Raw genomic sequence first — 20,917 nt, 5'->3', positions numbered from 1 at the left:
TAACTAAGTTTTCAGTATGCAAATATATTTCTTAGAGAGAATGGCCTTCACATTTTGAACTAATGAAGTCATGGTAACAAATATTTCAGCAAGCATTTTCTTTGAGGGTAAAGCCCTGAAGCAGATGACAAGTACGATTATCTGGTCTACTCTCAGCTATCAGTGAAAACTAACAAACACCTACCCTTCAAGTAATCCATAAGAGTGTAAAAAGAGGTCAGAAAATTATAACACTTAAATCATTTTAGAAATTAAATCAGTTCTCGAAGCTGTGCATTTGCCAGGGTTTGGTGGATATCACATGAGGAAAAACAAACAAAAACCCAGTGATATTTCAACACTGATCTGGGGTGCAACTATGTTGAGGTAGAGGAAGCCTGAAGTATTTTATTCCTTTTCACGCTAATTTCTCAATATGACAAAAGCCCAGGACGGAGGACAGCCCTGCCGAACCCAGCGTCTTCCCTGGTCTGGGAGACAATAGCATAATGTGAGGTGAACGTGTGAACCAAAGCCCTACAAATGTCCTGGATGGGGACGTGGACCACAAAGGCAGCCGACAAGGCCTGCATCTGAGTCAAGTGTGCCCTCACAATGGGTGGCGGGGGGACACCGGCCAGCTCATAAGAGGAACGGATGCAGGAAGTGATCCGATTGGAAAGTCGCTGGGTGGAAATCAGCTGGCCCCCGCGCACTCATCCGAAGTGATTAACAGTTGCAAGGACTTCCTGAACGGCTTAGTCCGCTCAAGGTAGAAAGACAGAGCCTGCCACATATTGAGCGTGTGGAGACAGCGCTCCTCACTAGATGCATGGGACTTGGGGAACAGGACCGGTAGAAAAATGTCCTGACTCATGTGGTAGGCAGAGACCACTTTCAGGAGGAACGACGGGTGTGGGTGGAACTGGACCTTGTCCTTATGAAAGACCCTGTACAGCGGATTGGAGGTCAGGGCTCTGAGCTCTGAGACTCACCTGGCTGACATGATTGCAACCAGAAAGGCCACCTTCCACAAGAGGTGAGAGCAGGAGCACCTCGCCAGCGGTTCAAATGGGGGCTCCGTGAGACAAGCCAATACCAGGTTTAGGTCCCACTGTGGGACTAGGGGTCTAGAATACTGAAAAAGACAGTCCAAACCCTTAAGAAACCGGCCAGTCATAGCATGGGAAAAGACCATGTGCTCTTGCACCAGCAGATGGAAGGCCAATATGGCTGCCAGGTGCACCCTGACCAACGAGGGCGCCAGACCCCGAGTCCTCTGTGGAGGAGTTAATCAAGGATAAACTGGATCAGGGCGGTCACTGGGGAGACGCCCTGGTCTGCCACCCACCTACAAAACCAGGACCACTTTGCCAACAAGTGCAGCAAGTGGAGGACCATCTACTTTTGAGGAGGATGCGCTGAACCTGGTCCGAGCACATCCTTTCCTCTCCACCTAACCACTGAGTAGCCACGTCATAAGTTGAAGAGCCGCTAGGCTGGGATGGAGGAGGCAGACCTGGTCCTGTGAGAGCAGGTCCGGGCAGACTGGTAGCGGACACAGCGGAGCTACCACCAGTCCTGTGAGGGTCCCGTACCAGTGCTGCCTGGGACATGCCAGGGCAAGCAGGAGGACCTGTGCCGTGTCCAACTTTATCTTCTCCAGGACTCTGCTGACTAGGGGGGACAGGGAAAAGGTGTAGAGAAGCCAGACTGACCAGGACAGGAGAAAGGTACCACAGATAGCACCGCTCCCCAGACGTCTCCTGGAGCAGAACCAGGGGCATCGTTGGTTCTGCCGAGTTGCGAATAGGTTGACCTGGGGAGTTTCCCACCTTCGGAAGAGCCAGTGGGCCACTTTTGGGTGGAGGGACCACTCATCTTGCGAGGAAAGGTCCCTGCTCAAGCGATCCACCCTCTCGTTCCAGGTGCCCAGTAAGTGGAAGGCCTTCAGGTGGATGTCATGAGCTATACAGAAGTCCTGCAACCTGAGGGCTTCGTGGCAGAGGGCAGAGTATCGGGCCTCGCCTTGCCAGTTGATATAGAACATCGAGGCCATGTTGTCCTCACTACCTTGCCATCCAGGTGCGAGTGGAAAGCCATACAAGCCAGCCGCACCACCCTGAGCTCCTTGATGTTTATATTTAGGGTCAAGTCTCGAGCCGGCCACAGGCCTTGGGTCTGAAAATTCCCCACATGGGCCCCCCAATGCAGGTCCGACGCATCGGACACCAGCTCCAACGATGGGGCCCTGTCCCTGAACAGGACCCCCTGGAGCATGTTTTTTGGGGCGGACCACCACCGTAGGGAGGCAATCACAGCGTCCGGCACAGTGAGGACCTCGTCCATCCTGTCCATGGCCTGGGAGAACTTCAAGGCCAGCCAGAGCTAGAGGGGCCTCATCCTGAGTCTGGTGTGACGGACCATGTATGTGCATTCCAACATGTGACCCAAGAGTTGCAAGCAAATCCTGTCTGTTGTCACCAGAAACCATGTGACCGAATCAATGAGACCTTCCAGGGTCTTGAACCTGTCTGGTGGGAGAGAGGCCCTGGCCGACACTGCATCCAGGGGCACCCGATAAACGCTGGACCAGGACTAACGTAGACTTGGTGTTGTTTACCAACAGGCCCAAGACGGTGCACGTGGACAGGAGGAGCGCGACATGATCCCTCACCTGCGACCTGGAGGGCTTCAGGCGTGGAAGGCATCCGGACATCTGGAAAGGCCTGTTCCAAAGGGGCCGGACTACTCCGCTCAGCTTGAGTCAGAGGCCTAGGGCCCGGTGGGGATCGAGGACTGCCCAACATGGACCTAGCCTCTGTCCCAGATTTCCCTCAGTGCCACTGTGAAGAGAGAGTTTTCCTGGCCCCCCTAGCGTGCCCCGTGGATGGGGAGCAGTGGCAACTGGTCGATGGTACCGGAGGATTGCCACGTACCGTCACCCCTATCCCGGGTACCGGTATGGAACGGCATGTCGGGGTCAGTGCCGACTCCATTAGGATGGCCCAGAGCCTAATGTCCCTTTCTCTTTTGATCCGAGGCTTAAATGACTAGCAAATCTTGCACCTTTCGCTGACATGGGTTTCTCCAAAGCAGCACAAACAGTCTGCGTGCGGGTCACTTCTTGGCATAGAATGCTTGCACGACTTAAACCTCAGGATGCCCCAGCCCTGGCTCAATGACTAACTAAACTAAACAGCTAACTAATTAGAGGTACTAACACTGAACAAACGAACAGTTCTGGGGCCAAGCTACAGCAAAGCTGGAGCAGAGCAGTTCCAACACACCTTCACTGGCAGCAAGAAGGAACTGAGGGTGGGGGGAGCACGGAGCTCCCTTTATACTGCACCAGGCAGGCGCCACTCCAGGGGGTACTGGGAGCATTCCCCTCTACAGGTATTGCTAGGGGAAAAACTTCCGGCACCGGTGCACGTGGCGAGCACACACGCCTACTGTGGAATACACATGAGCAACCACTCGAATAACCCTTTTACCGAGAAAACGTGTTTATTTAAATAGTTAAGAGCTACATGCAAACAAAGCACAGTTTGGTTCAAAACTCAAATCTACTCTGCAATACAAAATGTCTCAAATCAGCTTTTTACTGTTTATTATCAGAGTTTCTTCTGTTACTGTTTCCCTTCACTAATGTTAGCACTACATTTGTCATGGTTTCAGACAGATAGCAGAGCACCAATCGATGATCAAATCCACACAGTGGATGGCCATTCTGCAACCTTACTGAAAACAAACCTGTTTTTACTTGGTTCAGTAATTAAGTACTAATGAAAAATGTTTCCACAAACCTTCCCCATCAGCAACAGTCAGTCAAAATGCAGAAATCAAAAATAACTATTTGCATTGAAAACTACTACCACTTATAAACAAAAACAAGGGAGTAAAATTAAGTATGAGGACTAAGCACACAGAAACCCAAGTTGTATAAATAAATCAATCAGATTTCTATTTATTTAACTGACTGAAGAGCCTGTGCTCAAAACACAAACAAAAATGGGTTTCACTTTTCAAAATTTCCAAAACTTGCGAATGAAATATATGTATGCACTAAAAAAAAACCATACATACTATGCAGATACAGTATTTAGATATTTATGAAGTAATGTGAGCCAGAATACGCAAATAGGACGAAACATATAGCTATTATGAAGAAGTCAAAATGGATGGAGGAAGATAAATTAGTAACTCATTCTTGGGTACCTTTTCCACCTTTCCACCATTGATGTCACTGGGGAGGAATTTCTTGCCAATAGTTCTTAAATCTGTCTGAAATCAAAATAGAGGATAACAAAATTTCAATTTAAATATATTATCCCAAATATGCTTTGTTAAATACAGTGGCAAAAACAGGTTACATTTTCCAATATTACACACAACACTTATAGCTTGCATATTATGTGTTACATTTACCAGTAAGTATACATCTGTTAAGAAAAGAAGTTCTAGAATTTAATTAGTACAGAATTATGAAGATAGTTATTTTAAATGCATATTTATTCTTATGAACTCATTATTCTAGACTGCTTTTCAAAAACTGTTAATATGTTTAAGTTGCATATTTTGTCTCAAGTATTAAGTAACACTAATTAAACACATTAATAGAAGTCATTTAGACATTTAACATACGTTTCTTTCTTCCTCTCTTCACACTTTTTAAAAGACCGATTTCCAGTTGTACGTCTTTCAAATCACTCAAAATTTGTGGATGATTTTCACAATTATATCCAGATACAGTTTACATCATATTTACTTTAAGGAATTAAATACTGTTGAGTTTAAATGACTGCTTACTTTGGGATTGAGCCAAGTAGCTAATCAGTATTGTCCCATTCAGCAGACATGTGACAGGGACATCAAAAATTAGAGAAAAAGCATTCATATGATCAAGAAAGCCACTGGACCACAAGCACTCGCAACAGGGGATATAAACACAATTTAAATAAGCATTTCAGTTACTCTGGGTTTGGATAACAGGATGATACTCGATGTCTAAAATCTGTACCACACAAAATTAGTGGAAATTAATCCAAATCTTACCAAGCTTCTTGTATGACTTGTTACTGCAGCTACATGTTACAAGCTAAAACAAGAGTGCAGTCTAGACTAGCATCTAAGGGTTTATCTACACAGGAACTTAGTGTCAAGCATGAACGGCATACTAGCCTGCCACGCACTAAGTCACCGCATGGGACTCTGCTACAGTGCACTAAAAATTCTGTCATGCACTTTGACATACTCTTTTTGACACTTTTTGCATGTGGTAGCAAGGTCCACCGACGACTGAGTATGCATCAAGCTAGTGAGCTGTACAGTCACACCCTAGCTTGCCATGCACTAAGTCCCAGTGTAGACAAGCTCTATATTTTTTCTATATTTCAGTGTTTGAAATAAGTCTGTTGCCTGTAAAAGAAAAAGTTATGGATAATGTAAATTTCTCTGTTGAAGACAAAGCACTTCCTTATTTTATTAATGCCTTCTTACAGATTTTGAAAACGGCCTGTCATCTATTCATATAAACCTTATTCATGCAGAAATGTAAAATGGAATTGCTACTATTACTTGGATATTTATTTGCCCTGGTATCAGTGGGCTATTATATTATATGGGCTATCATCCCAATTCAGAACTGAAAATTATTGGTTTTTAGCAGCTAAAATAAAATAATCCAATGTTTTATGCTTTTACCTTTACACGTATGTAATACTGAAACTATTCACACTTTATAGAATGGAAGCTGCTCACTGGTTTCACTCTAAATAGCTATTAAAAAAAAGGTCAACCCACTTTCTGTCCTTTTTCTGCAGTGTAAAAATAGTCATATACAATGTACATGAAAAAATATATTTGCTTTTGAACTTCCATACATTTTGTTGTACATAAGCCTTTCCTAATTTTAATATGCACATAAAGCAGATAAGATTTAAAGTTGAACTTGTACTAAAAGTCTTAAAATTATGTTTAAAAATATTTTATAGATATTTAAGTCCAAATTCATTATGTTAGGGTTTTTACTGTATTCATTTCCCCAAGCTCCTTAACTGTAATAATATATTAGGAATAACAGCCATAAAGTATTGAAATTAAAAAGAAATTCATGCTCAATGTACTTGAAACAATATTTTGTTTTGGGCTGGGGGGATATTAGGGTGCTTTTTTATGTTTTTTGGGGGGGAGGGGAAAGGGTTTCTCCCATTTCATCAGATTGCAAAAAGTAATCAAACTCCTTTTACAAGAATACTCTGTGATCTACTGTACTTTGGACACTGGCTAAACTGTATTTTATAAATCATATAAATGTGTTTTGCTACCAATGTCATGGAGGGGAAGGGGATATACCAGTTTCCTGAAGCTGACTGAAACTACACAAGTTGTAACAACCATCTTCTATAAGTATCAACCTTTTGATTCTCCAATTTTTATTAGTAGTGACCTTGCACATGCGTGGTTTTGAAAACAGCACCTATAGGTGGTTTCTCAAAAATCTAAAACAGCATATGGTTAAATAACCTCATCTGTCTGAAATATCTCACACATCTATATTTTATAGTTTGAGAGATGTGTCTTTAAATCTTGAAAAAATGTTATTTTCACCTAAATTTGTGTTTGACAGTAACAAGCTATGTCATCCTGGATTGTTCTTGAAAAACTTTTATAATATGATGTTTGGAAGGAGCAGATCAGTTATTATTAAACTATCACTAGCAATTTAGACAAACTACCTTAGCTGACATAAAAGTTGTAGTCTATATATTAATTTCACTTCTGCAGTGATTTAACCCTCTCGGCATCAGCTACTTGGTTTGAATATAAAAATATAAATTGGCACTGAAACTAGTAATGTTAAATTATTCTTGGGTGAGCACCAAACAAGATCCACTTCCTTCCCATACTAAAGTTTATTTATAAATGATTGATTTATTTTAGATTCATGTGATTTGATATTAATCCATTTTATTTTCATTTGATGTTTTCTTATATAATTTATCTAGCTAAATAAAAACATAAAACACAAGAAAACTTATATAAGTTGGTCCAGATCATTATTCTCCAGACTTCAGAACTGTAAAGACTCAGTCATAGATAAAAGATTTTTCACCTTCTTTAGTCCTCACACAGAATTTAAGTGATCTGCAGGGAACAAACCTGTCATTTGGCAATAACTTCTCATTTTCAAAAGCTAAACCACATTAAGAGTTAGCTAAATAGGTATTTCATATTTCCCTAATATTCCTGTTCATGGAAGCAGTTGCTATAGCTGTCACAGAGACATTATGCCATCCCAACAATGACGGGATGGGTATCCCATGTAACGCTCTTGTAAGACATTGTGCAGACAATGAAAACATTTGAAAACCCTATCTAGCAAATTTATTCTTAATATTTCAAAAAAAGAGCTAGTTACTTCTTAGATTAACTCAGTTTTCATTAAAAATCCCAAGTAAGTCCTTATACTCCCAACACTACATTTTTTCTTCTAGACTACACTGCTATTCAAAACACACAACTTGGCCAAGTGACAACCTTGGGTATGATGAGGATGTAACTTATCTGTAACTGAAGGTTCTTTGAGATGTGTGGTCCCTATTTGTATTCCTATTATGAGTATGCATCTGCCAGAGCTGGAAGGTTTTCATAGCAGTTTCATAGCAGTGATCCTCAAGAGTCATGTGTCTCCTCACGCTCCCAGTCAAGGTTATAAACAGGCCATGTGGGTTGATCCCTCTCCAGTTTAATTAATATATGGAGATACACTTATCTCATAGAACTGGAAAGGACCCTGAAAGGTCATCAAGTCCAGCCCCCTGCCTTCATTAGCAGGACCAAGTACTTATTTTGCCCCAGATCCCTAAGTGACCCTCTCAAGGATTTAACTCACAACCTTCGGTTTAGCAGGCCAATGCTCAAACCACTGAGTTATTCCTCCCCCAGTGACACTCTTTCCGCTGAGTATGCTAGTCCTCCTCAGAGGAGATGGACAATGGGTAGGTACTGGAATATAAATCGGGTCCACACATCTCAAGGAACCTCCAGTTAAAGTTATGTAATCTCCTCCTCTTCTTTGAGTGATGGTCTCTATACGTATTTCAATTGCGGATGTACAGCAAGCAGTAATCAGCGTGGAGGTGCAGGAGGAAATGTAGTTCAGTGTGGCCCACGGCAGCAACTGCAGCTGCCCCTTGGGCGATGGCACAGTGGAAGGTGAAGGTGTGAACAGAGCATCATGTCTCTGCTGGACAGATATCTTGCCACGAGACATCTGTTAAGTATGCTGATGTGGCAGCTTGTGCTTGCATACAGTACACTGTAACTGTACCCAGCAGCTGTATGCTGGAGAGCGCGTAGCATGTCCAGATGCACCCGGAGACTCATTTCCATTGGGAGAAAAGCACTTGACCTTTGGACCAGTCTGCAATTCCTACAAACAGCTTCAGCGAGGCCAGAAAGGCTTGGGTCCTCTGGAGATAAGAAGGCGAGTGCATGGCGGACATTGCAAAAGCAAAGGTCCTGTCCACATTGGAGGCATTTGCTTTGGGATAGAAAACAGAGAGGTGAATGGACTGATTGAGATGGAACTCTGACACCACCGTTGGGAGGAACTTAGGGTGCAGCCTAAGTGAAAATCTGTGTTTGGAAAACATGGTAGGGGGGACCAGCCATAATGGCCACCAGCTCATCGACCTGTCTAACAGAGTTAATGGCTACCAAGAACAGTACCTTCATAGGAGAGATGAGACAGGGAGCACAATGCCCTTGGTTTGAAGGGCAGCTTTGTGAAAGCAGATAAGGACAAGATTGAAGTCCCATAGGCTTGTGGGCTTGAATACTGGGGAAAAGGTGCTGGGAAGACTTCTCATGAAATGGTGGTAGGGCGAGTAAACACTGGCACCATCCATCGCACGAAAGAAGGCACTAAGCGCTGCCAAGTGGACCTGGATAGAGCTGAAGGTGAAGCCTGCCGTTTTGAACTTGAGGAGGTAATCAAGGATGATGCATATAGAAAGCTCACTCAGATCTGGTGATGGCAGCAAGTCCAAGCAGTGAAATGTTTCCATTTAATTTCGCAGCAGGCCCTCCTGCTTTGAGTAAGGATGTGGTACTCTGGGGGTAGAGTGTTCTTTGTCTATTCTCGAGCTCCATCCAAAAATCAGGCCATGAGATGAAACAGGTGTGGACTGGGATGGCAGACTCATCCCTGATGTTGCTTGAGAAGATCTGGGAGTGTTTTGAGGCAGAAAGATGCCTGAGTGGAGCGTCTGAGGTGGTACAGGAACAAAAACTGATGTGGCCAATACAGGACGATGAGTATTATGGCAGTCTAGTCTTGTCAAATCTTGCGGAGGACTTGTGGTAGGAGGGGAATGACAGGAAAGGCATAGTGGAGGTCTCCCATCCAGGACAGCAGAAGTGCATCACTTTGAGAGTCCTGCCCCAGGGCTCCCCTGGGAAATAAAGAGGCAACTTGCAGTTCTCATGAGTGGCGGAGAGTTGCGTCGTGCTGTTCCCACTCATGGTTGAGGTGGAGAGCACTGTTGAGCAGCATCAGCTATGGAATTTTGGGTACCCAGGAGGTATGTGGCTGGGAGCATGACATGACGGCAGAACACCAGTTCCACAAGTGTATGAACTCTGAACAGAGCGATGAAGACATGGCGCCCCATTGTTTGCTGATGTAGGTGACTACTGCAATGTTGTCCAAGAGGAGCTGAAGGTGCTGTGATTGGATCATAGGAGAAAAGGCCTAGCAAGTTAGGCGAGCTGCTCAGAGCTTCATAATGTTGATGTGGAGTCTGGCCTCTTGTGGCATGCGAACACCCTGGATTGCGTGATGGTGTAGGTGAACCTCCCAGCCCACAAGGGAGGCATCCATTGTGATGGTGGTCTGCAGGGTGAGAGAAATGAAGGGGGTACCAACCGTGACATTGGAAGGGTCAGCCCATGAGGTGAGGCAAGCCAGAACCATTCGAGGAACCAGGACCTTGGCCACCAGGTGATCTCTGAGGGTCTGCACAGGGAGAGGAGCCACTGTTGTAGACAACACATACATAGATACACATACGTGCAGATCACAATATGAGCAAACAGGGAGAGGCAATGACATACCATGATGTGAGGGGCGCAGCAGAGTTTCGTCACTAGCGTAGTTAGCGTTGCGAAGTGGTCTGGTGGAAGGAAGGCTCAAGCTGCAACTGAGTTGAACTATGCTCCAATTAAGTTGATCATCTGCATAGGTACGAGCACTGACTTCCACTCATTGATGCAGATGCTCAGAGAGGCTAGAGAGCATAAAGAGTGGACATGGCAGAGGTAAGCTCCTGTCGAGAGAGCACTATGAGGAGCCATTCATTGAGGTAAGGGTAACACCAAGTAGCCAAGGCAGTACATGTGAGCCACCACGATCACAAAGGCCTTCATTATGACTCGCGGAACCATCAAAATGCTGAAAGGGACGACTCAGAATTGGCAATGATGTTGCCCTATATGGAAGCAGAGAAATCTTCAATGGGCCAGGTAGATGTCAAGAGTTGCAAACCAGGCCCCGGGTGGGAGGGAAAGCATAACAGAAGCCAGCAATACCACATGGAACTTGGATTTTCAGATAAAGGCAATGACGTACCATGATGTGAGGGGTGCGGCAGAATTTTATCACTAGGGCATTCAGCGTTGTGAAATGGTTTGGTGGAAGGAAGGCTTGAGCTGCAACTGAGTCAAGCCGTGCTCCAATTAAGTTGATAACCTGCGCAGGTACGAGCACTGACTTCCACTCATTGATGCAGATGCTCAGAGAGGCTAGAGAGTATGAAGAGTGGAGATGGCAGAAGTAAGCTCCTGTCAAGAGAACACTATGAGCCACCATTCATTAAGGTAAGGGTAACACTAAGTAAAGATCGAGAATGGGACGGTGCCCTTCTTGCCATGGGGAAGTATGGGGAGTAGAAGCCTCTGCCTACATAGGAAGATGCCATGGTCTCTATGAGCCCCTTTGCAAGAAGAGTTTCAGCCTCTTGTTGGAGTAGACATTGAGGGTAGGGTCCCCTGGGAGTATATGGGTTAGGAGGAATTGCAGGGGAAATGAAAGAAATTCTATAGAGTATCCATGGTGGCTAATCTCCAGTACCCAATGGTCTGTGGTAATCTTGCCCCTAATTGTGGGTGAATAAGGCAAGATGGCTTCCAAAGACGATATATGGGTCCATGGGTGGCAACGGGGATGGTTCACATCTCCCAACCAATGCATCAAAACCGTGCCTTGGGTTGTTGGTGGGTGAGGGTCGAGGAAGTAGCCACAGCAGAGATTGTACGTCACTGACGCTGGGACCGGTGGTGCTTGTGTGGGGGTTCCTGGTGCCACTGGCAGTACAGCAGGTAGGGTGCATATGATCGGGGGAAGAATTTTTGGCATGGCTGTTTGCATCGTGGGGCTGGAGCATAGATCCACAGGGAGTGTAGTGTGGCCCTTGAGTCCTTTAACAAGTGAAGGAATTCGTCAGTCTTAGACTAAAATAACCTGTCCATATCAAAGGGGAGGTCCTCAATGGTCATTTGGACCTCTCAAAGGAAGCCAGAAGACTGAAGCCAGGAGTTGCAGCACATAATGCCCACGTGAGTGAGCACGAGGCTACATCAGCCGTGTTGACAGTCTCTTGGAGGCGACCTTGGCTATGAGGCACCCTTCGCCCACTAGCGCCTGATATTGCTGCTGTTCATCCGCGGATAGCTTGTCCTTGAACTATGCTAGTCTGGCATAGGTTTTAAAGTTGTATTTGGCAAGCAGAGCCTGGTAGTTAGCAATGCAAAATTTCAACGCCGCCAAGGAGAAGATCTTCCCTACCAAAAAAGTCTACCATTTCACTGCCCAGTCTGGAGAAGTGGACTTTTGGGGGCATTGACTGCCCTCTCTGTGGCCACGTGCATCACCAGGGACCTGGGAGGATGGGGAGGAGAAACAAGAAGTCTGCCTCCCTAGTTGGGATGAAAGAGCGCTGTTCTGCTCATTTCAGTGTGGGAGTAAAGGCGGCCAGGGAGAGCCAGACCACTGTACAGACTGGAGTATGGCATCATTAATGGGAGTGCCATCCTTGAGGGTCCCTGAGACTGGAGGGTGTCAAGAAACTGGTGCTGCTAGTACTCAACCTCCTCCAGTGGGATGCTCAGATCCACTGCCACCCTTTGTAACAGGTCCTGATACTGCCTCTGGTCACTAGGGAGAGACATGGAGACAGGAATGAGAGCTTTGTCCAAAGAGGAGGAAGTGGCTGTAGGGACCATGGAACCGGCAGTATGGGCTCGACCGCCACCTTCTCCTCAGAGCCCAATGGTACTAGTTGAGGAGCCAGGGCAGACTGGTACGAGACCTGGGAAGGCAGGTACCATGGGTCGTATGGGTCCCAGAGTGGACAGTGTAGCCAAGGAGTATGGGTCTGGGGGTTCAGTGAGCCCTAGGAGTATTGGTACCACACTGCCAAGGCTGGGTCAGAAGCAGGAAGATAAGGCGGGTGGAAGCAGGAGTCAGTGCTGCATTGGATACAGGAGAGAAGATTGGTTCTTGTTCCGAAAATCCCTCTAAGTCCAAAGATGCCTCCAGTAGCAGGGGAGCCAGTGGTGCAGGGAAACCACAGTGCATTGTTGGCATGGCCCTCTCTGGCACAAGCAGGACTGGCTTGCTTGCTGAAGTAGGGACTGCATGGGTCAATGACAGGCCAGAGAGCAGCAGCAAAGATGCATAGGGCAACTCCAGTTCTTCCATGGATAGAAGGGGCTCCAGATCGCCCAAGGACATGGGAAGTGTCCTTGAGGCAGCTGAAGACGAAGGCAGAGTCTGTGGAGCCAGGTGCAGCGAATGTTGTGGAAGCAGCAGCAGAACAGGCAATGAGTGTGCAGGAAACGGCACAGACTGGGCAGGTACAGGGGCCACCAATCAATGCCACCACATCCCTTTTCTTCTTCGACTTACCCTATAGGCAGGGAAGCTTGGGCGCCAGTGCAACAGTGCCAGCACGCGACATTGCACCTGACCTGGCATGGCTCTGGGAGGAAACACTGCGCTTAGAAGCAGCCCTCACTGGGACTTGCTTCCCGCATTGATATCAGTGAAACGACCATGACAATCCACAAGCTCCTGCAATACCATAGAGAAGTGCAATTTTCTACTGATGATTCCCATTGGAAGATGGTCTGTGGATAAAACTGGGATGTGTGCACCATCCAGCACACCGCTGCAGTTAGGGAATCCCATTGCTGCAAAGCCATCTAATATTTCACACGTTGCCAAGACTCATAATCCTTCGTAGCAGGATGCAATTAATGGCCCTGCACATTTGCATTAACTTAGCCCCAATGGTGGACTTTCCAATCCAAACTGATTTGTGACCGACTGGTAGCAGTCTGGAGTTGTCAGTTTCCACATGGCAATTACCATGCTCATCTCCACCAAGAGGGTAGGTCTCATTTTTGTGTCCTTCCGGCACAGGCCTGGGGCGAGATCTGCACACAGTTTCAGGGACGTGGCATTCCACATCTGAAAATTCTGCAGTAACAGTTCGTCATTCCAGGACCGCATAAGAATGTGATCCCACCACTCTGTGCTTGTTTCCCAAGCTCAAAAGCGACAGTCCACTATGTGCAGCTGCTCCGTGAATGCCAAAAAGTAATCTGGTATTGTATCTTTCTATGGCACACAGCAGGTGAACTCTCTCTGATTCCTGTTCAGACTGGGTGTTCATGATATACTGTTTGACCAGCCGCAACGTGTTCATAACCATGACCATAACAGTAGAAAACAGTGCAGGATCCATCCTTTCAGACAGAGATGGTGGGCGTACAGTAAACAGGGGCCATTGAAAAATGCCGCAAAACACAGTCAGAAGCCCATGGAATGATGGGACAGAAAAAAATATACCAAGAGATGCTGAGCCTGCAACCAATGATGCACTGTGATCCATTCCACCTTCCCACTACTCCTATCTGCAGAAGATGGCAAGTAGCACAATGGGATAGCTACCTAGAAAGCACTGGTCTCTCTGTCAAAGCTAGAGCACCAACTGTGGACCCGCTCTGCTGACAGAATGAGCATCATATGAACATGCACAAGCAATGTAATTATACCATTTTTTTATCACTGCCATAACTTACATTGACAAAAACTCTGTAGTATATAAAAGGCCTCAGCCTCTGCCTCATTCAACGAATATTTAATTATTTATACAAAGTCTAACAACTTCAACAGCAAAGATTGAGAAACGATCTGCAGCCGAGTAGTTAGGGCCCTCATCTATGATATAGGAAAGGTAAATTAAAGTCCCTGTTCAGCCTGGGGACAGAGTCTACCACATTCCAAGTAAGGCCATAAGTTTCTTGACCAGTGCTAACTTAGACACATTGACAGGCCTCTTTCCCTAGCTAAAAGACTTCTATTCTTTGAAGAGTCATTTATAACCTGGGAGGGAGACCAGATGATCATGTCTATTGAGGAGGCAATTACTTTAATTCTGAACAACTTTTCTAAACGTTTCATAGGTACTTTTCTCATCTTCTAAAAAGAAAAATGAGCAATATAAGACTGAGGTATTTATGCAGCATTTATATTTCTTTATCCACATGTTGACAGGAATGGGTAGAACATTTGATTCAGATTAGTTCAGTAAATGCACACTTATTTAGTGCCACAATTCTGTTGTACTTATACTGATTTTTATAAAGCATCTTCTGGCATGCCTTTCTTTGTTTATACAGTCCGTGGATGGAATGTAATACAAGAACACTATGCATAAAACAGTTACAAGCATCGCAAGGTTTTTTGAATATATTTATATCATAAAGCAGTATCCTTAACAAAGGATGCTATTAACTATTCCCCCAAACCTTGAAGCATTCAATTCAATTTTGGCCTTTTTCATTTAACTAACTTTCTGGTCCATCTTCTCCCTTGTATCACTAGGGCTATCAAAACAGACATGGGCATAATATTTGCCAACAAATTCTTATGGCAGGGCCAACACACAAAACACCTGCAACAGTAAACTTTTTACTTCCAAGCTGTATCTTTGTAAATATATAAATAGATAGAGTCTAATTTCTACATCATATCACTTTTAAGACATATTGGATCTCAAGCCTGAACTACCATAAGTGCCCAATGAAATACCTTAATTACCACAACAGTTAATATTTGTATTTATATTTAAATGACAGTATGCATTCACAAAAAGTAATGTATTTCTGATGTTGGCATTTGTTTTTTAGTAAATGAAAATTTTGTTTAAAAAAAAATACTATATATTTTTCCATGGCAAAATATGCTTTTAAAAATTTCCTTGAGCTTTAATTTTTAAAGAAAATCACTGTCCGCCAAAGATGGCATTTTTTAGCTGTAATTCAGATATACCAAATTAAACAACACATTGAAATAAAAACATTATGTATTATGTACAACATGTAAAGACTGAACAATCTGATATAAGATTTTTGCAAAAATTTCACAACCATAACCTACATTAAGGGCAATCAGGATAACGTCACTTATATTGACTTTGTCAGAAGAATTTGTGCAAGCTTCAATTCCTTCATCTGAAAGATACCTGTTAAAACAAAATGAAGTTATTTTAGGAAGGTATTTGAAACACATTTTAGACTAAGCATTAGTTAATCCTTCTTTTAGATTCCCTAAGTACCCACAATGGCAGGACTTTTGGTTTATTCAGTAGGAATATATGTAATACTCTGTATTTTCTGTATTCTTACAAATGCAGTTTATAAAACAACTGACAGAGATGAAAGGATTACTTCAGTTGATGAGTCCCTTCACACTGCCCCTATGTTAGCGGTACAGATCATTTCTGCCATTCCTACTCCCTTTTTCTCCCTCTCCTCAATATTTATATATAAAACTACGAATTATTTTTTATGTAAACTCCTAGATGTATACACTGATTTCACAATTTATCGTATAATTACTGCACCATGGCCCTCATCTACCCATCCCGTTTTATCTCCACCCCTCATCATTACTTAGGCATTCAGACCCATGCAGACAAATAGGCAGATCCCTGCACCTGTGGAGTCTGAAAACTACAGCAACACTACCTCTAAAGATCCAATTGAATGATCGAGGCACTAATTAATAAGCTCTTACAGGCATGCAAAGATGTATTTATGAAATATTGTGATTTGGAGACGCTCCCTCATAAGGGACAGTGTTGGATGTCAGTGCGGACGAGTGCTCTGCAGGCTGTGGCTGGGAACATCACATGGCTGTGTGTGGAACAGCACACTACAGAAACTCTCCAGGTTGTTTTATTAAAGTTTTATTTCTTTTTCATTCACTGGTTTGTTATTTAATGAACCCCAAGATTTTTACAAGGCAGATACTATATCTTCTATAAATGCTAAACAAAGATGACACTATCCACACAAACAAGCAACAGCCTACACCCAGGTTTAGCAGAACACAGTGGTCATCTAGGTTCAGTTACTGGAGAAGATAACACGCTTTTCCCACAGATGTTAATTAACAACTATTCAAGATGGCCAAAAATTTTCAGATGAAAAATATAACTTTTTAGCTTCCCTAAAAAAGGTTTTATGAAAAAAAGTTTCATTCAATGTAACTGAAATTTTAAATTAAAAATGGCAGTTGTTCTGAAATATTGCTATCTTTGTGCTTCACACACAATTTTGTATTGCCAATTTTGATTGATCAGTTTAATCACAATTCAGTTTTGAAATTTCCAATTTTAACAAAAAAATTGTTAAAAAAAAAAACCCCACTCCTTAGGAAGTTACACCTAAAAATACTTTCATATTTGCAAAAACTTCTACAAAGTCCATCCCTGGCTATTTTTTTGATCAGCTCTCATTACCAAAAGAAGAATTAGAACTCAAGATTTGTGAAAACTATCTTTTTAATGAGGCAAAATGAAAGAAAATAGGAGAGAGACGCTAATAGAAACATACAGCAGTCAACAGGGTAAAAATATTGTGTGTCTAGAGCAGGAATCAGCAACCTCTGGCACACAGCTCACCAGGGTAAGTACCCTGGCAGGCCAGGCCAGTTGGTTTACCTGCCGCGTTGGCAGGTTCGGCCAATCGTGGCTCCCACTGGCCGCGGTTCGCCATCCTAGGCCAATGAGGGCAGCGGAAGCCGTGGCCAGCACATCCCTTGCCCATGCTGCTTCCCACAGCCCCCATTGGCCTGGGACAGCAAACCACGGCCAGTGGGAACCGCAAACGGCTGAATCTGCCAACATAGCTGGTAAACAAACTGGCCCGGCCAGATGCTTATCCTGGCAAGCCGCGTGCCAGAGGTTGCCGACCCCTGGTCTGGAGCCTAAAAGTAAGTACTGTAATTATATTTCCATTTTTCTCCATTATCTCAGATTTAAAAATAAATATATTTACACATACACACATATATAGACCTCAGACTCAACCTCAAAACAAATTTTTGGCTATCTTCTTAGACTATGAATGTAGTTATCCAAAAGAAAAATATTTTTGCAACATAAGGAAGATTGTACGTATCTTCAAAAATCAGGACACTAAATACTAAATTCAGTTTTAACTCTACTAGTTGGAATTATGTCAGTTGTTTCATACCTTGTAATTTACACTCTCTCTCACACAGAAATTCTGGGAACCAATATAAAGCCAACCAGTTGCTACCAGATGAAAACAGAACAAGTTGCTTGCTTAAGCAGTGCTTTCTAGAGAGTGGCTCAACTGTTTCCCAGTAAGAGAAACCTCTCTCTATTGAATGACTAAAAAAATTATGCACTAGAACCTGAAATTTTCCTAAGCAGCTAATATTATTCCTCTGGATCAAGAAATACATTGTTAATAACGGTTATTGAAAGGGGATTCTTTGCCCTACCACTGAATGTCTCACCCTAAAAATGAGAATTACAAAGCTGGTCATAAGGCTTGAAGTACTGATCACTTAACCAAGATGTCAACTGAAGTAACTCTCTAAATCAGAGTATTTCCCCTCCTCTCCCCCAAAAAGACACAGAGAACAAACTTCAGTTACTTTTGACTTTTAAGAGACCTAAATAACATCTCTTTAGCCAGCACTATTACTGTCTTTGCCAACACAACAGTCTCACCAACAACAAATGTCCAATTAGGGACATCAGCTAATGAGTTTTCGGCAGCTACTATATCATTTCAATATAATTAACAGCTAACAAAAAAACTAAAATAAATTTCATCCAATATTTTAAAATATTTTCTAAAACACAATATATGTACCATTAAAAAACACTGTTGTGAGTAAATTAAAGAGAAAATGCAAGAACCCAGTTACATTTTAAGGGAAAGTTTGAAGGTGTGTAGTAGAAAACTGTTCTCGTTTTTAAGTAACAGAACTTTTAACAGCAACACTACTTCCATCACGAGGGAAAAAAAAGACAAGTATAAAGTGAGTCTCAAAAGATCCCTCAGCACACCTGCATTGACAGACCTCAGGAGAATGATCAAAATGCCAAGAGATTTCTAACCAGTTCCCAGATGTTGCCTGTAAACCAACAGGCCCCAAGAGTGCAGATACTACTGTAAGTACCAAAAAAATCTCTTACCCTAGAGAACTCCTGTTTACTAAAACAACCGACAAGAGCACGTTTTTTTCCCTCCCCAATGGGAGCTCTGGATGTGCTGTATTCCAAACCCAATCATTTCTATTCTGACTAAACATATATATGTACACATTCAGCTTTATTAAGCACAACCTGAGCTTTAACTATGCCAGATAGGTTTCCTGTATGAGCGGCTAAAAGGAGAAAAATCTTTCAGCTAGTTTCTACTTCAGCTGTGGTTTTCTTCATAATCTCATTGTCCATACAATGTTCCATCACAGCTAATGAAAAATCTCAATCTCTTAATTATTTGGTTGATATATTTAAAGGCAGCCCACAAATTATTATTCACAAGACATCAAAATTTTGTCAGTTGAAGCATTACAAATAAAATGTGCTTTACATTAAAAAAAATCGATTACAGAGACTCAGGAAACTTAACATGAAAAACACACACATACCCTTCAGAAATTTGAAGCTATGCCCAAGCAGAGATAGAGCTTGCAAAAGTTAACTCTTGAGATGGGACCTCGGGGAATCCTTTCTCTTCAATGTGAGGGACAACTTGGTCCCTTCCAGGCACAAAAGAATAAAGTACCGAGTGCCCACCATGCCCAAATGCACAGAACTTGTGTGTATGCAATCCCCGCTCTCATACTGGAAGTTCACACTCCCAAATATAGCTGTCTGACCTTCAGTCCCTCATGGCCAGCTCTTTCAGCACCTACAGACTTTCTCCCACTTCCTTCCAAATGTACCAGAAGTGTTTTCTCTTTGGAAGGCTCTCTTCCAAGTACTGAACCGATTTAAATCTGTTTAATGAGTGAAATTATGTACCTTGGACGAAGAGCTACAATTAAAATCATGTAATACAGTAGTGTGTATGTACATGGGGACAAGGGAGAGGGGAAAGATTAAAGTACCTACTTTCATGTTTGTCTTTTAAGTCAAATTTAATGATAAAAGGACAGACTGCTTTCCCCAGAACACAACACTCCATAAGTTTGTAAGGGAACAAAAAGTCTCCCTTTACATCTGCTTTCCACTAGACGTTGCGGCGCTATTGCTGCAGTAGACAAACAGAAAGAGTGCTCTTCTCAGCAGGCACCTGAGAGCACAGTACTCTGTGCCTTGGCTAGTTATTGATCCCCATCCCCTATCACTATCCACTCCTTCCTTCTCAACAGGGAAGGGAAAGGAGTGATTAGCTGGGATAGCAACAGAAACATTCCCTTAATACAGTCTCCCACACACATATACACTCTTAAAAAGCATACACCTGCTGAACAAAGAAAAAAGAGTGCAAGAGTGATGGAGGAAGAAGAACAAAAGAGAAGAGATGAGAAAGAAGAGAAACAGAAGAGATTGCCCCACAAAAACACCTACAGAGAAGCAAGCCTGCTGTCCAATCCACTACATACATGCCAAGGAGGGTAGGAAGGCATGAATTATTTCCATAATGTAAACAGATGAAGTTTTAAGGCCTGGTAGAGAAAACTGAAGTTAACACGAACATCTGAATTTTTGGATATTCCTCCAAAATGTTCCTGAACTCTGGACATCCCATAATTATTCCTCCGTTTACCCATATTGTACATATCTTGCAACACTGGCATTAAATTTTGTAGATCGGGGCCGGCAACCTCTGGCCTGCGGCTCACCAGGGAAAGCACCCTGGCAGGCCGGGCCAGTTTGTTTACCTGTGTGTCAGCAGGTTCAGCCCACCACGGTTCCCACTGGCCATAGTTCACCGTCCCAGACCAATGGGGATGGCGGGAAGTCACGGCCAACACATCCCTCGCCCGCGCCACTTCCCACCACCCCCATTGGCCTGAGATGGCAGATCGCAGCCAGTGGGTGCTGTGGCCAGCCGAACCTGCCAATGTGGCAGGTAAACAAACTGGCCCAGCCCACCAGGGTGCTTATCCTGGGGAGCCAAGTGCCAGAAGTTGCCAACCCCTGTTGCATATAATTACAATGTTGTATTATGGTGATGAACTCTGATGAAGCTTCTCAACACAATATGAAATGGAGAATGTAGGATTTATTGCAGTGTTTTTCAAACTGTGGGTCACAACCCAGTACTGGGTCGCAACATGTAAAGCACTGGGTCGCCTTGCTCTGGTCAACACTACCGACCCGGACATTGAAGTCCGTTGGCGGTGCTGTCCATCTAAGACAGGCTAGTGCCTACCTTTTCCGACACCACGCTGCACCCCGGAGTCGGCCAGCAGCAGGTCTGGCTTCTAGTTGGGGGGGCCCATAGGGTTCCGCATGCTGCCCTAGCCCAGAGCCCTGACCCCGTCCTGCACCTCAACCCCCTGCCTGAGCCCTGAGCCTCCCCAAAACCC

General features: G+C 43.8%; 1 protein-coding gene across 2 annotated transcripts in view; it reads right to left on the bottom strand.

Moving 5' to 3' along the window:
* Window positions 1-20,917, bottom strand: part of TDRD3 (tudor domain containing 3) — a 274,263-nt gene that overhangs the window by 182,379 nt on the left and 70,967 nt on the right. For both annotated transcript variants that reach the window (XR_004000894.1, XM_030566233.1), the window contains exons 2-3: window positions 15,491-15,575; window positions 4,201-4,266 (exon numbers count right to left, since the gene is read on the bottom strand). Coding sequence is in view for 1 of the 2 variants with exons in the window: in XM_030566233.1 (XP_030422093.1) it covers window positions 4,201-4,266; window positions 15,491-15,575 (151 nt within the window). In the remaining variant the exon portion in view is untranslated. The remainder of the gene's footprint in view (window positions 1-4,200; window positions 4,267-15,490; window positions 15,576-20,917) is intronic.

Source organism: Gopherus evgoodei, chromosome 1, assembly GCF_007399415.2.
Source record: "Gopherus evgoodei ecotype Sinaloan lineage chromosome 1, rGopEvg1_v1.p, whole genome shotgun sequence".
Lineage (NCBI taxonomy): Eukaryota > Metazoa > Chordata > Testudines > Testudinidae > Gopherus > Gopherus evgoodei.
The sequence above is the reverse complement of the archived record's forward strand: the minus strand, read 5'-3'. Positions and strand labels throughout refer to the sequence as shown.